This window comes from Canariomyces notabilis, assembly GCF_033297395.1.
Source record: "Canariomyces notabilis strain CBS 508.74 unplaced genomic scaffold N656scaffold_39, whole genome shotgun sequence".
Taxonomy (NCBI): Eukaryota; Fungi; Ascomycota; class Sordariomycetes; order Sordariales; family Chaetomiaceae; genus Canariomyces; species Canariomyces notabilis.
Genome location: NW_027041861.1, coordinates 117736 through 136874, shown reverse-complemented (window position 1 = coordinate 136874; position 19139 = coordinate 117736). Strand labels below are relative to the sequence as shown.

The window sequence follows — 19139 nt, the reverse complement described above, 5'->3', positions numbered from 1 at the left end:
TACAAAACCTTAGGCTTCCCAAAGCCAACCCGGGTATAGGCGAATAAAAATGAGTTTTATAGTTTTAGGTTTTAGCACACTTCCGCCAAACGAGCGCTGTAATTCCATAAATCCTATGTATATACAGTACCTGGGTCTCCCAGGACACACACCGACGTCTACTCTTCTCAAGCAAATGCGTTATACCTGGACTTCCCTAAACCTATGCTTCCCAGTTTGGCCGAATAGGTAAGCTTGTTCATCGCTCTACTTTACCACGTCGCCTGTGCCGTCTCTAGTTCGCCCAATCCCCTCTGGCCTTCATCCAGGCCGCATTGCTGGATCGGGGTCAACGGTTGCTCTTCGCCATTCCCCTTCACTAGGTGGGCAAATATGCCTCGGGAAGATACCATGACGCACAGCATGTGGCGAGTGCTTGCATTGCGCAAGCTATGTTTCACCTGCTGCTGAGTGCTTCCTCGAAGCAGTCACCGAACCTCGGTGCCCCGTTTTAGAGCGCGCCCAACATTTGAGGGCTTACCTGCCGACTTCGACCCTTCGGGTGCTTGTCTGTGGTCAGGTGTTGTGTCGTTATTCCTCTTCTTCCACTTTCTTCTGAGAGGCATCTGGGCTTGTGCTCCCGACAGCTCGCATCCGCCTTCCTACAATGACCGCCAATATAACGGGACGATCTAACCTGATGGCTTCGTCAAGCGACTTGCCGGTCATGACACGCCTCTGGAGGTGGGCTACCCTAGCTCGCTATATCATTCTATCTCCGCCTTTGTATTCTTCAGCACTATCTGGCGCCGTCTACGGCCACAATGCCCACATACCACAGCCCTCCCCAGACGCCCGCCCGCTTTCCCTTGCATCGTACCCCTTTACCCCTGTCGACATCACACTTCCACCCCAGCTCTGCCCGGAACAGCAACACCAGCCTCGGCAGCAAGACACCCAAGCATAGAAGCCGCAAGGACGACGACGACTCGCAATACAAGATCCCCTTCGTCTTCCTGGGCTCCATAGCGGCCGCTTCATGGCTTGCCCACCGGTTCTGGCCCAAGGGGTTCCCGCAGGGCGAAAAGGAGGACTGGGAGCTGTCAGACCACGCCAGGCGGGCCAAGCAGCGGCGCGAAGCGGAAAAGGCTGAAATGAGCGCCCGCCGGGCCGACCGTCGCAGCAGCAGCATGAACCGCAGCAACAGGGAGCCCTCGACTGCGTCCGACGCGTTTGGCAAGGAGGATGCATTGCGAGACTACGACAGCTACCGTGACCGTGAAGGAGAAGGGAGGGGAGGGTATTACCCCTCTTCCAAGTCTAGAGCCACAGCCAACGAGGACAGGGAAGTGTACAAGTACCGCTCCCAACCTCCTTCCCCACGCCCACGCTACAGCAGCCGGAGCGTAGACGGGTATGGCGCTGCCACCAACAGCAACAGCCGCGGCGGCAGCTCCTCATCCCGTCAAAGACACCCTACCGATGTAGACTACTCTCCTTCCGCCCCTGCCCTGCAGGGGCGATATCTCCTACATGACCATCATGCGGCGTCTAACTTCGGGCAGCCGTCTACACGGCGGTCCTCGACAGCGAGATCGACCTCACAATTCGAGAGGGGGCTTGAGAAGGGATTTCTTCTGACTGGGGTGATGACGGGAGGATGATGCTGATGATGATCACTGTGGTCCGGGCAAAGCTCCCTCTTCTCAATCCCTGCACCTGTGTTCCCGAGAGGCAGCACGTGGAAGGTCGGGGGTGGCTTCGATTGATGCTGGCCGGGGTGAACCTCGAGTGAGGCGTACAGAGTAGGTAGGCTACGATTGTGGTTATTGCCAACGGCCGTTGGGTCCGGCCTGATAAGAACACTGTGGCAGTTAATGAGACACTGTCTTTTGTCCACTTGAGTAATGCGCATGTGAGCATACTACTTACAGAGCTAGACAAGCTCATTCCCCACAGATGGTCATGCACTCAGTCCAGGGTGGAACTCAATGCAATCAACAGACACCGGCATCATGAGATCAATGGCTTCAAATTGCGCAAATATGCTAGTAGCTTATATGCCCCTGCCTGCTCTACCAGTCTTTTCAGTTCTATGAGGATCAACCGGAAAAAAGCGGCCCAAAGACCCCAGTGCAAGATACCAATAGACCAAACGTGGCCAATCTAGGTCAGTTCGTCAGCGCTGTCATCCTCCCGAACTACCATCTTCCGCTTCCTGCTCTTACGAGCAACCCTTTTCGGTGTCCTTCTCGGAGACGAGTCCGACATTGTCTTGGGAGAGCTCTGCAGAGACTCTTCCTCCGTCTCCAATCGCGCCCCATCCTCACCAGACTTATCCCACCCTACTCCGGCAGTTTTGGCGACCAAGTATGGGTTGAGGTCGGCTTTGAACCACTTTTCACCCCGCGTGGTGCTTCTTGAACCACCTTCCAAGGCCGACAAGGCCGCCCTGGTGGTGCGCATTCGCTTTGAGCCGCCGCCTTCGCTCACCAGATTGCTCAATCTGAGCCGCTGCTTCTGAAGCTGTGAATCGTAGGCAACAATGCCTCGAACATACGGCGCCACATCGAGTGCAATGAGCGTCAAAGTACGGTCAAAGACCGAAGGCTCTAGATACGGCCCCGACTGAAGTGGGCCACCGTCGGCGGCGGCAATCGGGTCGAAAGCAAAGGAAAAGTCCATGCGATCAATTGCTGGGGCTCCGGGCGGAGTGAACGAAAAGCTCGTTTGCATGTAGTCGATGATCCTATCTTCATCAAGGGGTTGAAGCGCAGGCTCCGGGTGACCTTGGAGCTTCTCGGTGGAGTCCTGGAGACAACATCTTGCAAGAGACTTCGTGGTGAGAGCAATCGATGTGGCCAAAGAATCGTAATGTGTCACGGAAGGGGTATCGAGGTGTGTGAATCCGAGGACATAATCCTCTTGAGTCTTAATGGGCTGCTCGGGGTAGGTGGGATCAATTCCTGCCTAAAAACAAGCGACACCATCAATCAGTCTTTGGTCACACTCGCGTCACAATGTCAGGAACTTACCCGCTTGAACTCGGCAAACGAGTGGCATGAAAATATGTCTGCCGCACTCATCGCCTCAACCAGATCGTCATAAATTACCAAAGTACGCAACCGGCCGCCTGGGGTAGCAACAGCCTGCTGCAAACCCTCAGCCCATGGCTCCATTCCAATTGAATCCTGCCAGTGCCCGACATCAAGGCCCCATGACTCCCAGGCCTGACTCATAATCTCCTCTTCAACAAGGCCTGGAGTAGTTTTGGGGTCGACAATGCTGTCTCGCCCTAGAAAGTTCATTCCAGGGAGGTAGGTTCCCTGGCTGACGACCCTGACGACCCTTCCGCTCTCATCAAGGTCAACGCCCTTCGGCCAGCGGGGATAGAACCAGTCAAAGCCGCCCCTACGATCTCCCACTCCCATCTGGCACCAGTACTGGAGGTCCATTGTTGCAGCTCGCAGATCGCAGTTGCGAGAAACGTACAAATGCTCCGCTGCGTGTCGTGTGATCGCATGCCCTTCGTTCGCTGCGATGAGGATTAGACGATCGATTGCAAGGTCTCGTGGTGGGGTGCTGAATCTAAAGATGCCGTGAAGCCTCAAGGTGTGAAGGGGCACCAGAGTTTCGTCGTTGCAGGTCATGATGAAGGGCCGCTTCGCCTGCGCAATCAGGCTGACAATCGTCGTCCAGAACTGTTTGTCCTCTTCGTATAGAATGTCAACCTCCTCCAGAAGGATCAAAGACTGTCGCTGGGCTTTGGCGGGCTCTTTCTTCGTTTCGTTTTGTGGTCGATGTGCTGAGGCTTTCGTCGACTGCTTCGGCCTGACAACGCTTGGTTTTGTGCCGCCTGGTTTGGGCTTGAAGAATGCATTCATGGTGGATTGCTTGCCTGACTTGATGTCGTTGGCAACTTCATCTTCCGCGATCCGGTGCTGATCGTCTTCCGCACTAGCCTGTTGATGCTGCTGGACATGATGATTCCTTGTCATATCACCAATCTTTTCCAGGACGTCTTTTCCGCTTCTTCGGCTGCTTGAGTTGATCTCAAAGACCTCAAAGTCCAGCTCTTTTGCAACCGCATAGACTGCGGCGGTCTTACCGCACCCGTGCGGGCCGCTGATAACCAACGTGTTTGCAGTCCTGTCGCCATCCTTTCCCTTTGCATTGACGGACCTGACGACCGTCTTTCTGAGAATGCCCCGGCTGCCGCTGGGAGCCCAGCTGTCATCCTCATCTGACAGCTCATTCAGCTCGTAGTCCTCGTCTTCACTAGAGACGATGAATCCATCCAGCTTTTTCCGCCGCTTCTTCTTCCCAGCACCTGCACCTTTTGCCTTTGACCCAGTCTTTGAGCTTTCGGTTTCCGCCGGGCCTGTGTCTACCGACTGCACCGTCAACGCTTGAAGCCAATCCTTCAGAAGAAATGCTTCAGGTCCGGATTGAAGAACCTCGGCAGCGCTTATTGGTGCATATTTGTGAGCCCAGTTAGCAGTCTCACACTGCGATCTGTCGAATGCGGATAACGACGTAGCGATCGAATCGAATAGGCGTGCGAGTTGTCGGGGAGCCTGGGCCTTATTTTCACTTCCCTCGACTGGCCGCTGGCCCTGAGTCGGCTTCTTCTTGAACAAGTGGGGCTGGAGAGTTCTGAGTTCAGGGAGTACCCGAATCTGTAGCTTGCTTCCGCTTTCAAAGTGTTTCTGGGGAAGGCGAAGCTCAGGCGGTGGAGGAATGATATGATCGGTGTAGATGTTTCGAACGGATTCTGCAATGGCCGGGATTTCCATGGACTGGGTGATGAGATTGAGAACTGATTCGGTCTGTGGAACTTCTACCGCATGGCCCTTGGATTTCCGGGAAGGGAGTGATATTGACTGATCTATTATACCTTCTGCCGAGGGCTGCTCACCACGCACATGCACCATGTCTTGCCATGGCCATGCTGGCAGTCTGGCGCCAGGGAATTTTAGCCCAACATTCTTGATGCCAAATTGAGGCAGTAGACTCCTCGAAGTCAGGCTGGTGCGAGACTTCCTAGGTGAGCAAGGTGTCGAGCTGTATCTCTTCGTTCCCAGCCGAGTGGGAGACGAAGTTGGCTTATTCATTTTGTCATCATGAGGGGTCGAATCGGTCTTCTTGGCCGGACCCAAGAAGAAGGGATGAGTCGCCTTGGAGGGCTTTGAGACTGGTTCTGGCTTGGCAGGCACAGGAGACGCAGCAGCTTGCTTCGAACTTGCCGGAGCACCAGGGTGCTGGTTGTGCAGGATGCCATTGATACGCTCCGCTATCCTTGTGCGAGACTCCGAGTCAGTCCCGTAGGCAATGCGCACAATCTTTGATAATGGCTTCCTGCCACGTCTTTTTCTCTCGCCATCGCCAGCAGGCTCTGTTCCTAAAGACTTGCGCTCTTTTGGCTTTGGGGGCGAGCCAATGGTGCCGGTTTTTGGGTTGAATTGCAAGAGCTTTTTTGGTTTTGCTGGCGAGCTGGCTGCTGTAGCCGGGAGCACCGCAGCCCGCTCCGTGACATGGTCATTGCTTTCGGGTGGGTTGCTTGTGGGTTGTTCATTCCCTAGGCGCTGTGCATGTGGAATGTCGGCGCCGGGAGCGGCCTGGTTCGAGGAGTCTGGAGTGATCCCACCTGCCACGACCGAGGTGTCGGGAACTGAAATCTGCGCTGTATTCTCACTCCCGCCTTTGAGCTTCACAAAATGACCGGCAATGCCTCCACCAACTGATTGTCTTGTTCGCTTCCTTGGTCGTGCTTTTCTCTGCTCCTCATCACCATTCAATTTTTTGTCCGCTTTATGCCGTTTGAGAGGGCGCGTTGGCGAGTCACACACGGCGTCTCCCTTCGATTTGTCGCCTACTGTCGTGTTATGGCGCAAGTCAGGATCGTCCTCGGTCACTGATGTGCCATTCACAGCGGGCTTGACTACGGTTGGCGTAACTGGGCGATTCTGTGCGAAGAAAGGATGCAATGGCCGTCGAGGAGGAGCATCGGTCGGAGCGGCGTTCTCGGCCATCGCGAGCACCGCTAGGGAGCCCATGGATGGGGTAAGCCCTGCGACCGCAACCAATTAGCCTCTGCTCTATTCCTAAAGGTCTCAGTCTTGGGAACGCGATTGAGAACCTACAACACAGCGATGTTCAAAGCGTGTGCTAGAGTTGCGCAGGGAGAAACTGTTGAGTTATCATGATGCTGGGAATATGGCACGCAAGGCAGCACTAGGGGGAATCCTCTGGGGCCAGCAGAGAAAGATTGGTGAGTTATCAATGATTATCTGTGGTGGTAGGTTGAAGTTATTCGCAAAAGATCCAGTTGAGGTAAAGAATCTGAGTATTGAGTATGTCAGGTGCGGTGCTGTAAGTTACTGTATCATGGTCGCTCCTGCACCCGCGACCTGCAGCAGCAGCGCGTTGCACTATAATTGAAGCGCGTCTGGGTCGCGCTTCGCAGGATGGAATTCCCGTCTCTGCTCCACTTGCATCATCGAACCAAAATTGGTTCAGCGCGGGGCACTTTGCCAGCGTGGTGGATCTGGGGCTGGCTCGCTGCAGTGGGATCAAAGATAGCCCGGACACGGAGTGCCTTCGTATCTACCTCACGGCCCCACCATGCGCTTTAGGACCCACTTTAATTTTTCGTGCCTATCGCTAAAGATTCAGCGCTTTTTGCAGCTTCACAGTTGGCTCACGATAAACTGCCAGCCTTCCTCTTAAGCAGCCCATGCTGGGTAGACTCGCAGCGACAAGGCATCAAGATGGCTTCCAAACTGCAAATACACAAGCCATATGTGCTACATGCCCTTCCGCGTCCTCTGGACCGTCCCGAAGGCCCGGGCCGATATCACGCGAGTGAAGTTTTTGGCCAGAAGCAAGGCTCCAAACGACGGAAAAGACCCGAGACCGCGGTAGCAATTGACGGTGTCGGGATGTACCTTTATGATGTTAGACTCCTGCGCTTCATTGCAACATAATGTTCCGAGCTGACACGGCGCAGACACTCTCATCCCAAGCTGTGACTTCGTACCTTGTCTCGCCGCGATCCGTCTTCACCTGCCCGCCATACTCGCTACGATGGCGGCTGTCGTCGCAAAAAACAGCCATGCGCTATACTTACATCTCAATCTTGACACAGGACTCTACTTCATCAAACCACGAGATCAAGCTGTTCAAGGAGGAACTCTCTGGGTCAGCTAGCACAACATCCGCTCCTGTTTCCCGTACCATCCGCTGCGATTCGACCATCGTCTACATCTTCGCAACCTCGCCCCGGAACTCTCATACTACTTTGCCGAAGGACAATTCCCCGAATCACGCCTTGGTTGCTGTGGCCGCTGATGGCACAATTTTGTGCTTGGATGGAGAAAGTCTTGAAGAACGGTGGCGGATGGCGCCATCTTTCCTCTCGAAGGACCTTTTACTGGATTCGAAATCGGGTCTCCGCGTCGATTTCGCCCAATCCACATCTGCTGCGGATGTAGTCGACGGGATGTTTGGCGGCAAGGACGAGCTCTTCGGTGTGTTCCAGGAGAAGGTACACCGGGAAGGCTTCAACCCAGATTTCCTCATTGTGATTAGCTCCCACGATCAGCCTCGAACAAACTGCCCGAGGCACTTGCATATCCTTGCCTTGCCGTCAGAGAGTGAAGCCCGGAGGGCGAATAAGGAGGATATCATTCCCATCTTTGCTGCTCCTCTCCCCACCGAAGCGAATGGGAGCAGGCTTCAACTGGACATCAGATCTGGCACGCTGCAAATGCTGTCTGACGGCCTGCTTGCCACCTATGTCTTCACGAACGGCATTCCTCGACTTGAGAATAAGTTGCAGGTTCCCGCACTAGCGTCTTTCATTCGGCTGTCGAAGACTTCAGTTCTCACATCAGCTACCGATTCCTTCTCAGTCTACAATCCAATCTACCGCTCACTTCAGGCCACCACCTCGATTAACTCTGAGGCAGATAGCGGAGACCTTGGCGCATGCGAATTTGTCACCTACTTCGCCGGCCGAGATATCGCCATCGGATTACGAGGAGCAAATCTCGTTGCTGTCCAAATCGAAGCACCAAAGAACCGGATAAGCAAGCGTCGTGCAGAAGGCTTGTTGACGGACGCGATTCGGCGCGGCATTTCTCGCGAGAAATCCTGCCAAAAGCGGACCAAGGGAGAGTTTGCTGTCTCGGCCGTACTCGCAGAAACCCTTCCTGGGTCCTTGGCCGATTCCGACTCACCGGAATGGGAGGCGGAAGTCGCACAAGCAGACGAAGTCCTTGACCGCGATGACCTCCGTGCTTGGGAGGAATTTCTGGCCAAAATCTTCAAATTGGAAACCAGGCCAAGTCCAGCCGATGCGGAGAAAGCGGCTCTCGTAAACGGAGACACCGTGGCCGCCAATCTACCGGAGTGGAAATGGCCGTCCTCCGCAGCCCACTATGCTCGCGTCGACCGACGGTGGGTGTTTTATGCCATCAGCCGAGTTTTCACTTGGGAAGATCGAGAAAACGGGCCGACGGCCGCACCGCTTGCGTGCCGACTTGCTGAGAGCAATGTCCTCAATTATCTCGTTGATGCCGGACATTTGTCTACATCAAATCTCAAGTCTGCTTTCAGAGATGAGGTCCGGGAATTAGACGACGCCGATAATATCATCGGGGAGGCTGTTCCTCTTCTTTTGGCTGAAGTCGACCCGACGATGGAGCTACTTCTTGGTTACCTTTCGAGTACTCAATTGGGCCCGACAGAGTTAGTCTCTGCTATCAAGGTCCTCCTCCGCAGCCTGGACCTATTCGAAGACTCGTCGAAAATCCAAAATTTGCGGCTTCGAGACACCGTCGAACCAAGCCAAGATCAGGACAACGCGGTGAATATGGAGCTTGATCGGGCAGAGGAGGAACTACAGATTACGGAACACTATCTTGATGGCCACCGCGCCCGCGGCTTGGGTGTCGCCTTCAGCAAGCTGGCAGTTTGCCCAGCGCTATCAACGGTCCAGAGCCTACGGCGTCTGTTCAAGCCCGAGGAAACGATTGGGTTGATGAATGTTCTGCGGGCCGAGCTCATCAAAGACGGCTGGACGACACGCTATCTGGATCGGACGGGGATCGACCAAGACGAGATTGAAGCGCCGCCGGACGGGAGCATCCAACTCATTGCTGACTTGATGTCTAGATGCATTGACTCGGTTGGCTTGGGAGGCTGGATGGCGTCGGATACCATGCTTGCAAATGCAGGCTCTCAGGAAGACTCTGCAGATTTTTTCAGCCAATTCCAAGCCGAGATCAGCGTGGCGTTGGAAGGCATCATGGAAGCGGTGCGACTTCAGGGGACGCTGGCCGAAGCTGTCAATTACGCAAGGAAGGCTAGGAAAGCACTCGCAGACTCGGCAAAGGGCAAGGCAACGTCGGTGCAACTGACTAAGGAACTTCCATTGGGGCTCAAGACAGACGCCAAAATCTCGCTGGAAAGGGTCAGGTCAGGAGGCGAAGTGGTTCCTCGGAGCAGCAGACAGATTGGCCACTTTGTCAGCAAGAAGCGAGGCATCTACTCTGTGCACAGAATATCAGAGGAGACTTTGCTGGGTGGCACTGGTGCCACGGTTGTTCAGGAGGCTCGGTGAGCCCGGCATATCGGGGCTCACAACGTCTAATGCTAGCTACCGATGACTTCACTAGCGTCTTGATGGCCGTCTGACTCTTCCAAACTGGTCTGTGGTGAAGCGAAATTAAATTCGGTCCACAAAGCGCCCAGATATCATACGGCCGAGTCTTTGGAGCCTCACATGCACACATGACAGGCGAAAGGGTGATGGCAGCAGCCCGAGCAGAGCAGCGTTGGTCGATCGGGTAATTCAACGAGGCGCCGGTTCGTTGTGCCACAATTCTGATAGGTTGCAGTGGGCGATTCTGTCTGAGATGGAATGCAACGATTGCAAGTTACCCATTGTCCCGGATGCTGTTGACGCACGGCCCGAAGCGCCCGGCGGCCAACAGGAAATGACACGGCTGCATTTCCGCGCGGCAGCCTGAAGACAAAATGCTTCTGATCGTCTTTCCTGTGCTCGGACGGGCACGCCCAACGGACATGATTGCCCTGTTCCCATCTCCAAGGGGCGCCTGGAAACTCAAATGCCAACGCAAAGAATGAGGTGGCCCAATGACGATACCGAGGATGACTCCTAAAAGGAATCATAGGGCGCCTCATTTCTCTCCTGGGTGTAATTACTGTATTCATTACTTTGGGCTGCCATCATGCTGGAGGTTTGAGTTGTTCTGGATTCGATAGGCACTCGTACGACTCATCGGGAAGCCAACGAGACGGCAGGAGCCAAGGCGAGAAATCACAATTTCATTTGAAACCACATCATGTGCCAATCGCCACTCCAGTCAACTTTAATGTTTGGTTGCCAAACCAATTGGGCAGAAGCCTCGGGCACCTGCCGGGTTTGGCTCTTTTGCTTCGAGTTCTGTGACAGTCATCCAGTGTAACTACATACTCCGTACAGTACCTTAAACTCCACTGTAAGACGCCGGTTCAGCCGAAAACTGCGCCCTTTCCCCGGGCTTTACCGACGTCATCGCCTCAATCGGACCTGCCCGCAAAGCACCTCAGCGCCCATTGCTATTGGCCAGCCCTACTAACCCCCGGTCATTCTGTGCTGGGAGCGTTGCTCGGTTTCTGGCACGGAAAGACGTCACTGGCAATTTTCTCGTGTCTCGTTCGTGCCCCGCACTCTTCCTTTCCTGGACTCGATTCTTGCGGCGAGGCAGACTGGAAATCGGATCGAGATGCCTGGACTGTCTTGCTGTGTTTTGTTGTCGTCTCCCTGCAGTTGTGGTTTGCAACTAATATCTATCATTTGGGGCGTCTTCGAGTCCGCGCCCAACATGACTGAAACAAGATGCATGCATTATTGCATGTCTTGTTGGCCCTTTTACCTCTGTTCTCTGCCCAAAGAGTCAAAGACTTGTGATGGTTGGCTCGGGGATGACACCTTTCCTTTCTCGATGGAGCAGCCTCAGGTCTTGGAGCCTCGTGGCAAAAAAGGCCCAGTTTGCGCTTCGCTAGTGCCCCGGGATTGATGGCAGTTATTATACCATTACTATTTCATTACTCCATTACTCTGGATTCGGGTGCCATCCATCCCTAGTGTGGCCCTCCGCCCATCATCGTCGATCTCACCCCGCCATTCGTCAGCAGATTTGCGCCTAGACGGAAGACAGGAAGCCAGGTGATGTTGTGATCTGACTAGCGCCATAGGTATTCTACACAGCCCACTCGGCGGCTTTCTTCCTCTTGCTTACATTCCAATCTTCGTCTCCATCAGCCTCACCTCAAACCAATCAACGCCACTTAGAGCTTACACGGATCCCCTTTGACTTGGCCATCACCCGCTCACCGAGATAGTCCGCCGAGTGTCTTCGATATCATCTGCGACATCGAAGGGACCCCAAAATCGACTTGGGACGCTGAAACCGAACGCTTGAGCCTGGTGTGAACAGCCTACGGGCAGATCCTTTCCATGACTGGCGCGGTCGGCGGCGTCCCGAATATCCAGTCAGTCGGTGACTTCGCACGACAACTGTACACTCGCGCTCACACTGCTGGAGCCGAATTCGACGACCTGACTACATCGCTCCGCAGCCTACAGAGGGCGCTCAGACACCTTCACGCCGAGGCTCAAGACCCCGACTCGCCCATTCACCAGTCAATCTCCGCTGGGCCCAGCAACCAGAGCGCCATCTATGCTAGGCAACTGACCTCCCTCGTTCAAGATAGCAAGTCAACCCTTCAACAAGTCAACGACATTCTCGACGCGTATGAGCACCAGGGAACTCGTCGTAGCGCCAGAGATGGCTTTGTGGGGGAAGAGTCAGATGCCACAGAGAGGGCACGAAAGATCAGATTGATGCAAGGATGTGTCGCCTCCCAAAGGATGAAGATTGACCTCTTTCTCAACGCTCTTCAGCTGCCTAACCCAAACAAGACGCAGTTCGTGCTGGAGAGGGCAGACGATCAGCAGCTGGATATGATTGGGAACAAAGTTGACGCCATCGCCAATCGTTTGTTTCGGGAAAGGAACCGCCGGTCAGCCGTCGATGGCTCTGATGAGGACTTGTGGCAAGATTTCAAGGCCGAGCTGGAACGGGAGGGCTTTTCGTCCGATGTGCTGAGGGAGAACAAGGTTCGTGATCTCTCCTATACGTCCTGCGGATGAAACACCAGACGATATTCGGATTCATTGACAAGCGCCCGCAGGAAGTGCTTAGGGCATATATTCGTTCCCTCGAAGCCCATGAACCACTGCGTGATGGCACTCCCCCTTCTGTCAGGGGTTTGCTGGAATGGGACGGTCGAACACTCTTAACAGACAACTCCGATAGTACACCCCTTAGCAACGAAAGACGGCGACGCGGACCAACCTCCGAGTCGACCGATTCGCCGCAGTTTCCTCGTCGTGTTCATCCACCGGCCATTTTTAACCAACAATCCCAGCTAAGCTACGACCGCGGTTTTTCGACGGCTTCATCGGATTCGGAAGCTAGTCCTGCTTTCCAAACAGCTCTCATCTCAACTCAAGACTTGATTGCCCTTGACCGCTATGGCGCCGACGGAAATGCTTCGCGCGTGCCATCTCTGTATCTGTCACCTTCGATTTCCCAAACTTACAATATATCACCCGGCACATCTCCGAGCAACAGATACCTACCGCCCGGGGCACAGCCACTGTTGATTCCCGGGTCAGTTGATGCCGCGCATGAGAGCCAGCTTTCGGTATCCCCCGGACGTCAACCCCTTGCTATACCTCCCCGCTACTCACAACCTTTGCCACTCCCTTCCGAGGGCTCTAGCGGTGCGTTCCCAGCGTCACCCCCACCACCATACGGATCTAGTCCGGTTGTTTCTCCGTCGGGGCCTACTTTCGACCTCACCGCCCTATCATCTTCGGCCCCCACGGCGGGAAATGGTATTTCCCAGCACCAATTTCAGCGGCAATACAGCTACCTGGCCCCTGATGGCAGAGGTCAAGGCATACCGCTCGATGCCAAGTGGACAAAGATTAATCGCAGACTGGTATCCCCGGAGGTGCTCCAAAGGGCCGGTGTCCGCTACGAAGCTAGGCCCACCTTTGTGGCTGTTCTTGGTGTTCTGACACGCGAACAAGTCGAAGAGTATGCGAGGCAAAGCTCCGAGGTCCGCCGGGCGAGGAGTGCCGGCAGTTCCTTGAGGCGGGATCAGGCGCCACGGCACCTAGAGACGTATTCCGACCGCGAGAGAAGGCGAACAGACAGCGGTTTGGCGGGAGACGATGACACCGACGACATCTTTGAAGACAGCGATACGAATTCGTCTGAGGCTGAAGGGGCTCGCCGCAACAGAGACAGACCCGGTCGGCGTCGCAACCGCTTCACGCCGCCAAGGGAACACAGACCGAGCAGGAACCGAGACAGCGAGGAGAACGATGACGAGCGGGGTGCAAGGCCATATCCCATTATTGTATCACCCCCGGAAAGCGTCAACGGCGAGCGGGTATCTCCCTCAAGTACCGTAGAGCCCAAACCGATACTGAAGAACAAGAATCCACACCATGTCCGCTTCGACCGGGACGGGCCCAAGGAAATCTCGTCGTCCGACAGCAGAAGTCGCCGCGATAGGGTCAGAGAGCGGTATCGCAGCGAGGCTGCGGATAGGAGCCGGGAACGACCGCGAGACAGGGAGCGCGAACGGGATAGGGATCGTGAGCGTGATAGGGATCGTGACTGCGACAGAGATCGGCCGCGGCGGGAAAGGTCGAAGTCCAGGGATCGGGACCGGGACCGCGATCACGACCGCCGCTCTTCACAAAGGCACGCCGATCGAGATCGAGACCGGGACCGGGACCGGGACCGAGACCGTGATCGTGATCGTGAGCGTGAACGTGAACGAGCCCGCGAGACTAGCGAACGCATTGGTGGTGGAAGGAGAAGCGCGTTGAGAGAGACGGCCAACGTCATCGGTGTTAGTGGCACCGCGGCGGCTCTGTTGAGCGTCTTGACTGAGGCCGTAAAGCACCTCTGATGTGGAGCATTATGACGTGATATGCGGCGTACGGGGGTGTATGCGTCCATCAAGGAGACTGGACGATACTGATGAGTGGATTTGGGATGCCTTTATGACATTATGATACCCCATATTTGTTTACTCAAAACAAACAAAACCAAGGTGTTGGATTGGGGTCTGGTGTATTATGGAAACGGATGGGATACGACTTACGCGACATGTAACGAGTTCAATACGAATCTTCACGCCTGCGAATGGTGATATAAATATATGACTAATGATGCTGCTGTTCGACGCTGCGGTGATATTTATCTGGATTTCATGATCGTGTATGAGCCACATTGAGGTGCCACCTTAGATGGACAAGAAAAAGTGCGAATACCCAGATGGTGGAGCTGATGATGATCCTACTACATTATACCTACCCGCGACGCCCCGCTTCCTGTAACCAGATGTTATTAGGCATGAGGTGGTGATGGAATCCAGGTCAGTTCCTCCTCCATCGAACTAACCCAACCCAGCCCAGCATGACCAGACCATACCATACCATACCATACGCCCCTGAACCCGCCTTCTTCTATCCTAAGTCTCACCTCCGCCTAGTCGCCCGCCTCTCCTTAGCACTGCTGGCCTCGTCAAAAAACCGCTGCTGCTGCTGCATCATCAGCCCCATCTCAGCCAATGTCAGCTTGTGCCCCTCTTCCTCTGCTTCGTGCTGCTGCTGCTGCTGCGGAAACGAAAACGACGCGCCCTTGTCCTTGCCAAGCATCTTGCTCATCAGCTGCGCCTTGTACCGCTTCGCCTCCGGGTCTTCGTACTCGAGTTGCGTCGAGGCAGGCACCGGCGGCTGAATCTCCCCTACCTCTTGCACAGGTGTCGTTGTCGGTATCACTGCTTCAACGCCATCGACCGGTTTACCTGTTGTAGTAGTGGCAGGAGTCGTACAACCAGCCGCCGCCGAATCGCCGGCACTAGCGCTGCTAGCGGCTGAAGCCACCGAGACGTTGCTGACGGCGCGGCCGAGGATCTCGCGCTTGCGCCGCTTTGGGCGGGCCGTCGCCGCCGCCAGCGTTAAGTCGTCTACTGGAGGAGCAACTTGAGGGACGGTAGCGTCTGAGACTGTCGCAGAGCCTACAACAGGTGCGGCGGTAGTAGTACTGGTGGGAAGAAGAAGGGTATTGCCGCCAGCAGCCCCTGTATTAGAGTCTAAGAGGGAACTGGCAAGCTTGGTCGAGATGGCCAGGCGCTCTGCCTCGGCCCTCTCGGCTTCGAGTTGCTGCTGCTGCCTTTGCCTCTCTGCGGCTGCGGCTGCGTCTAGTCGAGCCTGCTCCTCTTTTTCTTCTTGTTCCACCGCTGCTCTGCCAGCGCTGTTATCATCAGGCTGGTTCTCCACATCGTTGTCGATGTCGTCTGCCGGGATGTCCTCCGGCCGGCACACATCGCCCTCGGTGGCCTCCGAATCGGCCACTTCGCTGGCAATCCTGCTTAGGCCTTTACGGGAGGGGGGTTGTTGTTGGTCTGGGCCAGGCACTTTCCGCGAGGAAGAGGAGGGCGACTTGTTTAGCGCGTTGGCTGAAGCCTCCAAGAGGGGAGCGGCAGTGGAAGTCTTGCTGCTGGATCCCGTGCCCTCGGCGTTAGGTGTGTGGAATTGATGGCTAAGAGCTGTTGCGAAGTGCGTCGTAGTGGTAAAGTTCGACTCGCGTTCGTATGGGCCACCTTCCGCACGACCCGGCTCCCCTGATCCCTTGGGTCGTGTGGACGCGTCGTCCGAATCAGGGCGCGGCGTGGGCTTCACCGTCGGCTTCGGAGCCGGGTTTTGATCAGCAAGCCCCCTAGTTGGGGGTTTGTCATCATGACCGTTTGTGCTGTCTTTGGCTTTTGCCCTCAATTGCTTCGGGCTTGTAATATTCTGCTTCAACTCCGGAAAGAGGAACCGCTTGATTGGGATCCTAAACCCGGTCGAAATGCATTCCCACAACCACTCGGCACTGACCACTGGGATCTTCCACGCCCGTGCAAACTCGAGCTTGTCTTTCCGGGTCGCAGCCAGGGAATGACACACGAGTATGGACACATCTGCCGTGAATCTTTCAACGTACTTTCCCCCCAACTGTCGTATGGCTTTATCCACCTGGTTGAGGTCAACCCCGGCAAAGCCAGCCGTGCAGATCACCAGATCCTCAAATCCAGGAATCGGAAACGCGGGGAATGGACGCCCGATGACGTGTTGGGACGGATCGAAAAAGTACTTCTTGTGCAGGCATCTCTCAATGTAAAACTCGGTTATGATGTGTACGTTGTCGGGAATTTGTGGATGGGTATCTGGAGAGGAAGCCTGCGGTACGATCAGGAAGCGGTGGGCTAGTTGAGCACCGGATGTCGAAATCACCTCGTCGAGGGATTGGCAAATCAAGCCGCCGAGAGAGGCGATGACATTCATGAGAATTTCAGCTTTTTGGGCCGAGAAGCCGTACACGAAGAAGCAGCAGGAGGCGAAGATGGCGTTGGGGTCGGGGGCACCGAATGACGACAGCTTTGACCCCTGGGTGTCAATCGACTTGGACCCTCCTGATTGCTGGGCAGACGGCGTGGGTGGCATGGTGGCGGCCTTGGCTGGCGCGTCTTTAAGGGAAACCGGTCCGAGGTCTTGCGCCGGTGACTTTCCCAAGATGTCACCCCATAGATTGTCCCGTTGGCTGTTTAGCTTCATGCTTGCCGTCTTGCGCAACTTCCTCTTCCCGTCCTCTTGAAGAGCGCTGCTTTCCCTGAGTCTCTTGCCCAAGGATGAGACTCGCCGAGGTTTTTGTCTGTTCCATGCGCCCACGCCCCTCTCCTCTTTCGGCAAGACTGGGTCGTAGCACTTCTCGTCCAGGATCATGCCGCGCTCGATGCTGTCGAAAACCCACTCAACCGAAACTGTTCGAACCTCCCAATTCTGCGCGGCCTGGTACTTGCGTCCTTCTGGTTTGTGGACAATCAAGTGGGTGACTCGTCTCGTGAGATCGCCCGTGTAGACGCCGCCATTCGACTCGATGCTTTGGGTGATCTGCTGGCGCAGATCCGGGTCCTCAAAACCGGTCATGCAGCAGAGGAGGTTCCGGCGCCTAGACACGGTGCCGTCGGGCATGGGCTCCCCTCCGCCCGTCTCAAAAGTGCGCAACTGCCACTCTCTCTCGAGCGCAACAAAGTCGATCTCGGCGTCCTGGACCCAGAGGTTGCGGACGGCCTCGACCCAGCCGGCGGCCATGGGCTTGACGTCGGGTCGTTCTTTGGCGACATGGCGGTATTTGGGCGTGTTGTAGTCGCCCACTATCAAATGCGTGCAGTCGGGTGTCAGGTCATATTTGTGTACGCCCCCGAGTTCGGCCGTCTTGGCTGCAATGTCGGTCTAAAGTAGCGGATGGGATAGTTAGTATCCTGTTTCCGGACGTTGAAGGAATTATGCGAAGCGGAAGATAAATTCCATGACCAGTGCGGTCGGATGCGTTGGCGCATCACTTAGTCGAGCACTACCTCGCTGGAAGCCACAACACCTTTAGGGAGGACGGAAGAGGGGAGGAAATGCGACGCGGCTAAGACATTACCCTCAGTTCTGTCGAGACGTTTGTACAGCAGATAACGACGCCCTTGAAGGGGCAGGAAGAGTCGAATAGAGAGTCGCCATCATCTGCACGTTCTGGTGCGGCGGCCATTTGATGTTCTAGTTAGGAACAACAACTTGCGGCCAGGACAAAAAGGCGGCAGCATGTTCTTGTGCAACAAAAGTTATGTATTCTGTGTAGTTACTTGGTAGCTGAACGGCGCGTCGCGTGAGCAGGTGACAGTAGTGGGGCTAATGTAAAACCTGTCTCCAATAATAAAGGGTTAGGGTTACTGCTGAAGACTGGTACCCATGCTAGCTTCCCTCCTGAGCTTGAAGCCATATAAAATGCTCCTCCTTTGATCCTCCGTTGTGAATTTGACATCTACTATCTCCGGCTCACCACTATCGCCAACGACAGTGACCCTTCCTTGACGGCACTCGTCCTCGGTGGCCCACAGGAAGCGCACATGCTCGTTGGGGTCGAGCGTCACTTCTGGCAGGGCCTGCCCCTCCCCCGCAGATGCTGGACTCTCTACCTCGACCTCGAAGTTGATCTTTGTAACAACAAGGCCTCTGCTGGTAAAGAAGCTATACTCTGGCCCAATCTGCCGCGTAATGCTCTTCAGTTTTAGCCCGGCCTCCTCCCAGAGCTCCCTGGCAAGTCCGTGAAGTATTGTCGCATCTTCCAAGTCGCAGGCTCCGCCGGGTACCTCCCAGCGAAGGGGCATTGTGTCGTGCGGGGCCCGCTGGACGATGAGCACCCTATCCTCGCCCGTGGCCTTTGAGAAGACGAACGCTCCGGTGGCTGCTCCTCTAATGAGTGGGCGCGTGGAAAGGAACTCTTTTGTTGTTATGTCGAGAGGCTCGATAGTGGGTTGCCAAGTAAATGAGAAACCCCCTTCGGGCAGCGGTCGTGGGACAGTCATCGGCGAGACTTGGTGTATTGAGTTTTGGTATTAATCAGAGCGCAATTCTCCTCAGCTGTACATACAAAGGTACAAACATGAGGCGAGAGGAAGCCGCATTGGAAGAGATGCAGGTGCCGATGCAGAAGATGAATTCTGTCCAGCAGGCACCAGCGCCCCACTTCGATTGTCCAACGCCTACGCCCGCTACGGCTCAGGCCCAGCTCCAGCTTTGTGTCATACTCGGAATCGCATTGTCCCAAAGCCGGCTTCTACTCATGGCTCGAAGGTCGAACTTTCTTCATCAGCTGGAGATAACCCTATCTGAGGTCCGTGCTGCTGCTGATCAAAAAATCTATAACGAGGTATACGGCCGCCACGCACAGTTGAGCAATCCTTGGGGAGTCGGGACTGCCGACTTCATGGCATTCGGCGAAGGTCGGAAGCCGATGCGCACGAAGCGACTCCGGCTTACACCACGCGGGCTGAATGGTCTCGCATGGAAGTGCGAAAACAGATTCGGGCGCGGCCGGATTCGAGCCCGTGGCTGACTCACAGCCGCTTGGCGACGCGGGGGACATTGCTTCGACAGCTCGTAGTGCTCGTTCAACGTTCTAAAAACTGCC

The 19139-nt window shown here is 55.3% G+C and overlaps 6 protein-coding genes across 6 annotated transcripts; 3 read left to right on the top strand and 3 right to left on the bottom strand.

Annotated features, from left to right (window-relative positions):
* Window positions 1–803: 803 nt before the first annotated feature.
* Window positions 804–1603, top strand: N656DRAFT_802465 (uncharacterized protein; the record flags this gene model as incomplete). Its single annotated transcript, XM_064818247.1, has 2 exons — window positions 804–1443; window positions 1545–1603. The coding sequence occupies 2 exons, from the start codon at window positions 804–806 to the stop codon at window positions 1601–1603; spliced, it is 699 nt and encodes a 232-aa protein (XP_064665278.1).
* A 542-nt stretch (window positions 1604–2145) lies between these two features.
* On the bottom strand, window positions 2146–6011 carry N656DRAFT_802464 (uncharacterized protein; the record flags this gene model as incomplete). The annotated part of the gene is made up of 2 exons (XM_064818246.1): window positions 2146–2949; window positions 3015–6011. 2 exons carry the CDS (start codon window positions 6009–6011, stop codon window positions 2146–2148), a joined length of 3801 nt encoding a protein of 1266 aa, XP_064665277.1.
* Window positions 6012–6749: 738 nt separating this feature from the next.
* Window positions 6750–9604, top strand: N656DRAFT_802463 (uncharacterized protein; the record flags this gene model as incomplete). The annotated part of the gene is made up of 2 exons (XM_064818245.1): window positions 6750–6935; window positions 6989–9604. 2 exons carry the CDS (start codon window positions 6750–6752, stop codon window positions 9602–9604), a joined length of 2802 nt encoding a protein of 933 aa, XP_064665276.1.
* A 79-nt stretch (window positions 9605–9683) lies between these two features.
* N656DRAFT_470283 (uncharacterized protein) lies at window positions 9684–10385 on the bottom strand. The gene has a single exon (XM_064809759.1). The coding sequence runs from the start codon at window positions 10216–10218 to the stop codon at window positions 9763–9765; it is 456 nt and encodes a 151-aa protein (XP_064665275.1). The 5' UTR covers window positions 10219–10385; the 3' UTR covers window positions 9684–9762.
* A 732-nt stretch (window positions 10386–11117) lies between these two features.
* N656DRAFT_785028 (uncharacterized protein) lies at window positions 11118–14310 on the top strand. The gene is made up of 3 exons (XM_064816290.1): window positions 11118–11244; window positions 11312–12169; window positions 12244–14310. The coding sequence occupies exons 2-3, from the start codon at window positions 11507–11509 to the stop codon at window positions 14041–14043; spliced, it is 2463 nt and encodes an 820-aa protein (XP_064665274.1). The 5' UTR covers window positions 11118–11244; window positions 11312–11506; the 3' UTR covers window positions 14044–14310.
* Window positions 14311–14614: 304 nt separating this feature from the next.
* On the bottom strand, window positions 14615–18534 carry N656DRAFT_719545 (uncharacterized protein; the record flags this gene model as incomplete). The annotated part of the gene is made up of 4 exons (XM_064812378.1): window positions 14615–14872; window positions 14918–17413; window positions 17610–17725; window positions 18009–18534. 4 exons carry the CDS (start codon window positions 18532–18534, stop codon window positions 14615–14617), a joined length of 3396 nt encoding a protein of 1131 aa, XP_064665273.1.
* Between the last annotated feature and the right edge of the window lie 605 nt (window positions 18535–19139).

Excerpts from the sequence above, each read along its gene's own strand:
- N656DRAFT_785028 (XM_064816290.1), top strand. The coding sequence starts at position 11,507 with ATGACTGGCGCGGTCGGCGGCGTCCCGAATATCCAGTCAGTCGGTGAC. Across the intron at positions 12,170-12,243 it reads ATGTGCTGAGGGAGAACAAG|GAAGTGCTTAGGGCATATAT; the intron begins GTTCGTGATCTC and ends AAGCGCCCGCAG.
- N656DRAFT_470283 (XM_064809759.1), bottom strand. The coding sequence starts at position 10,218 with ATGAATACAGTAATTACACCCAGGAGAGAAATGAGGCGCCCTATGATT.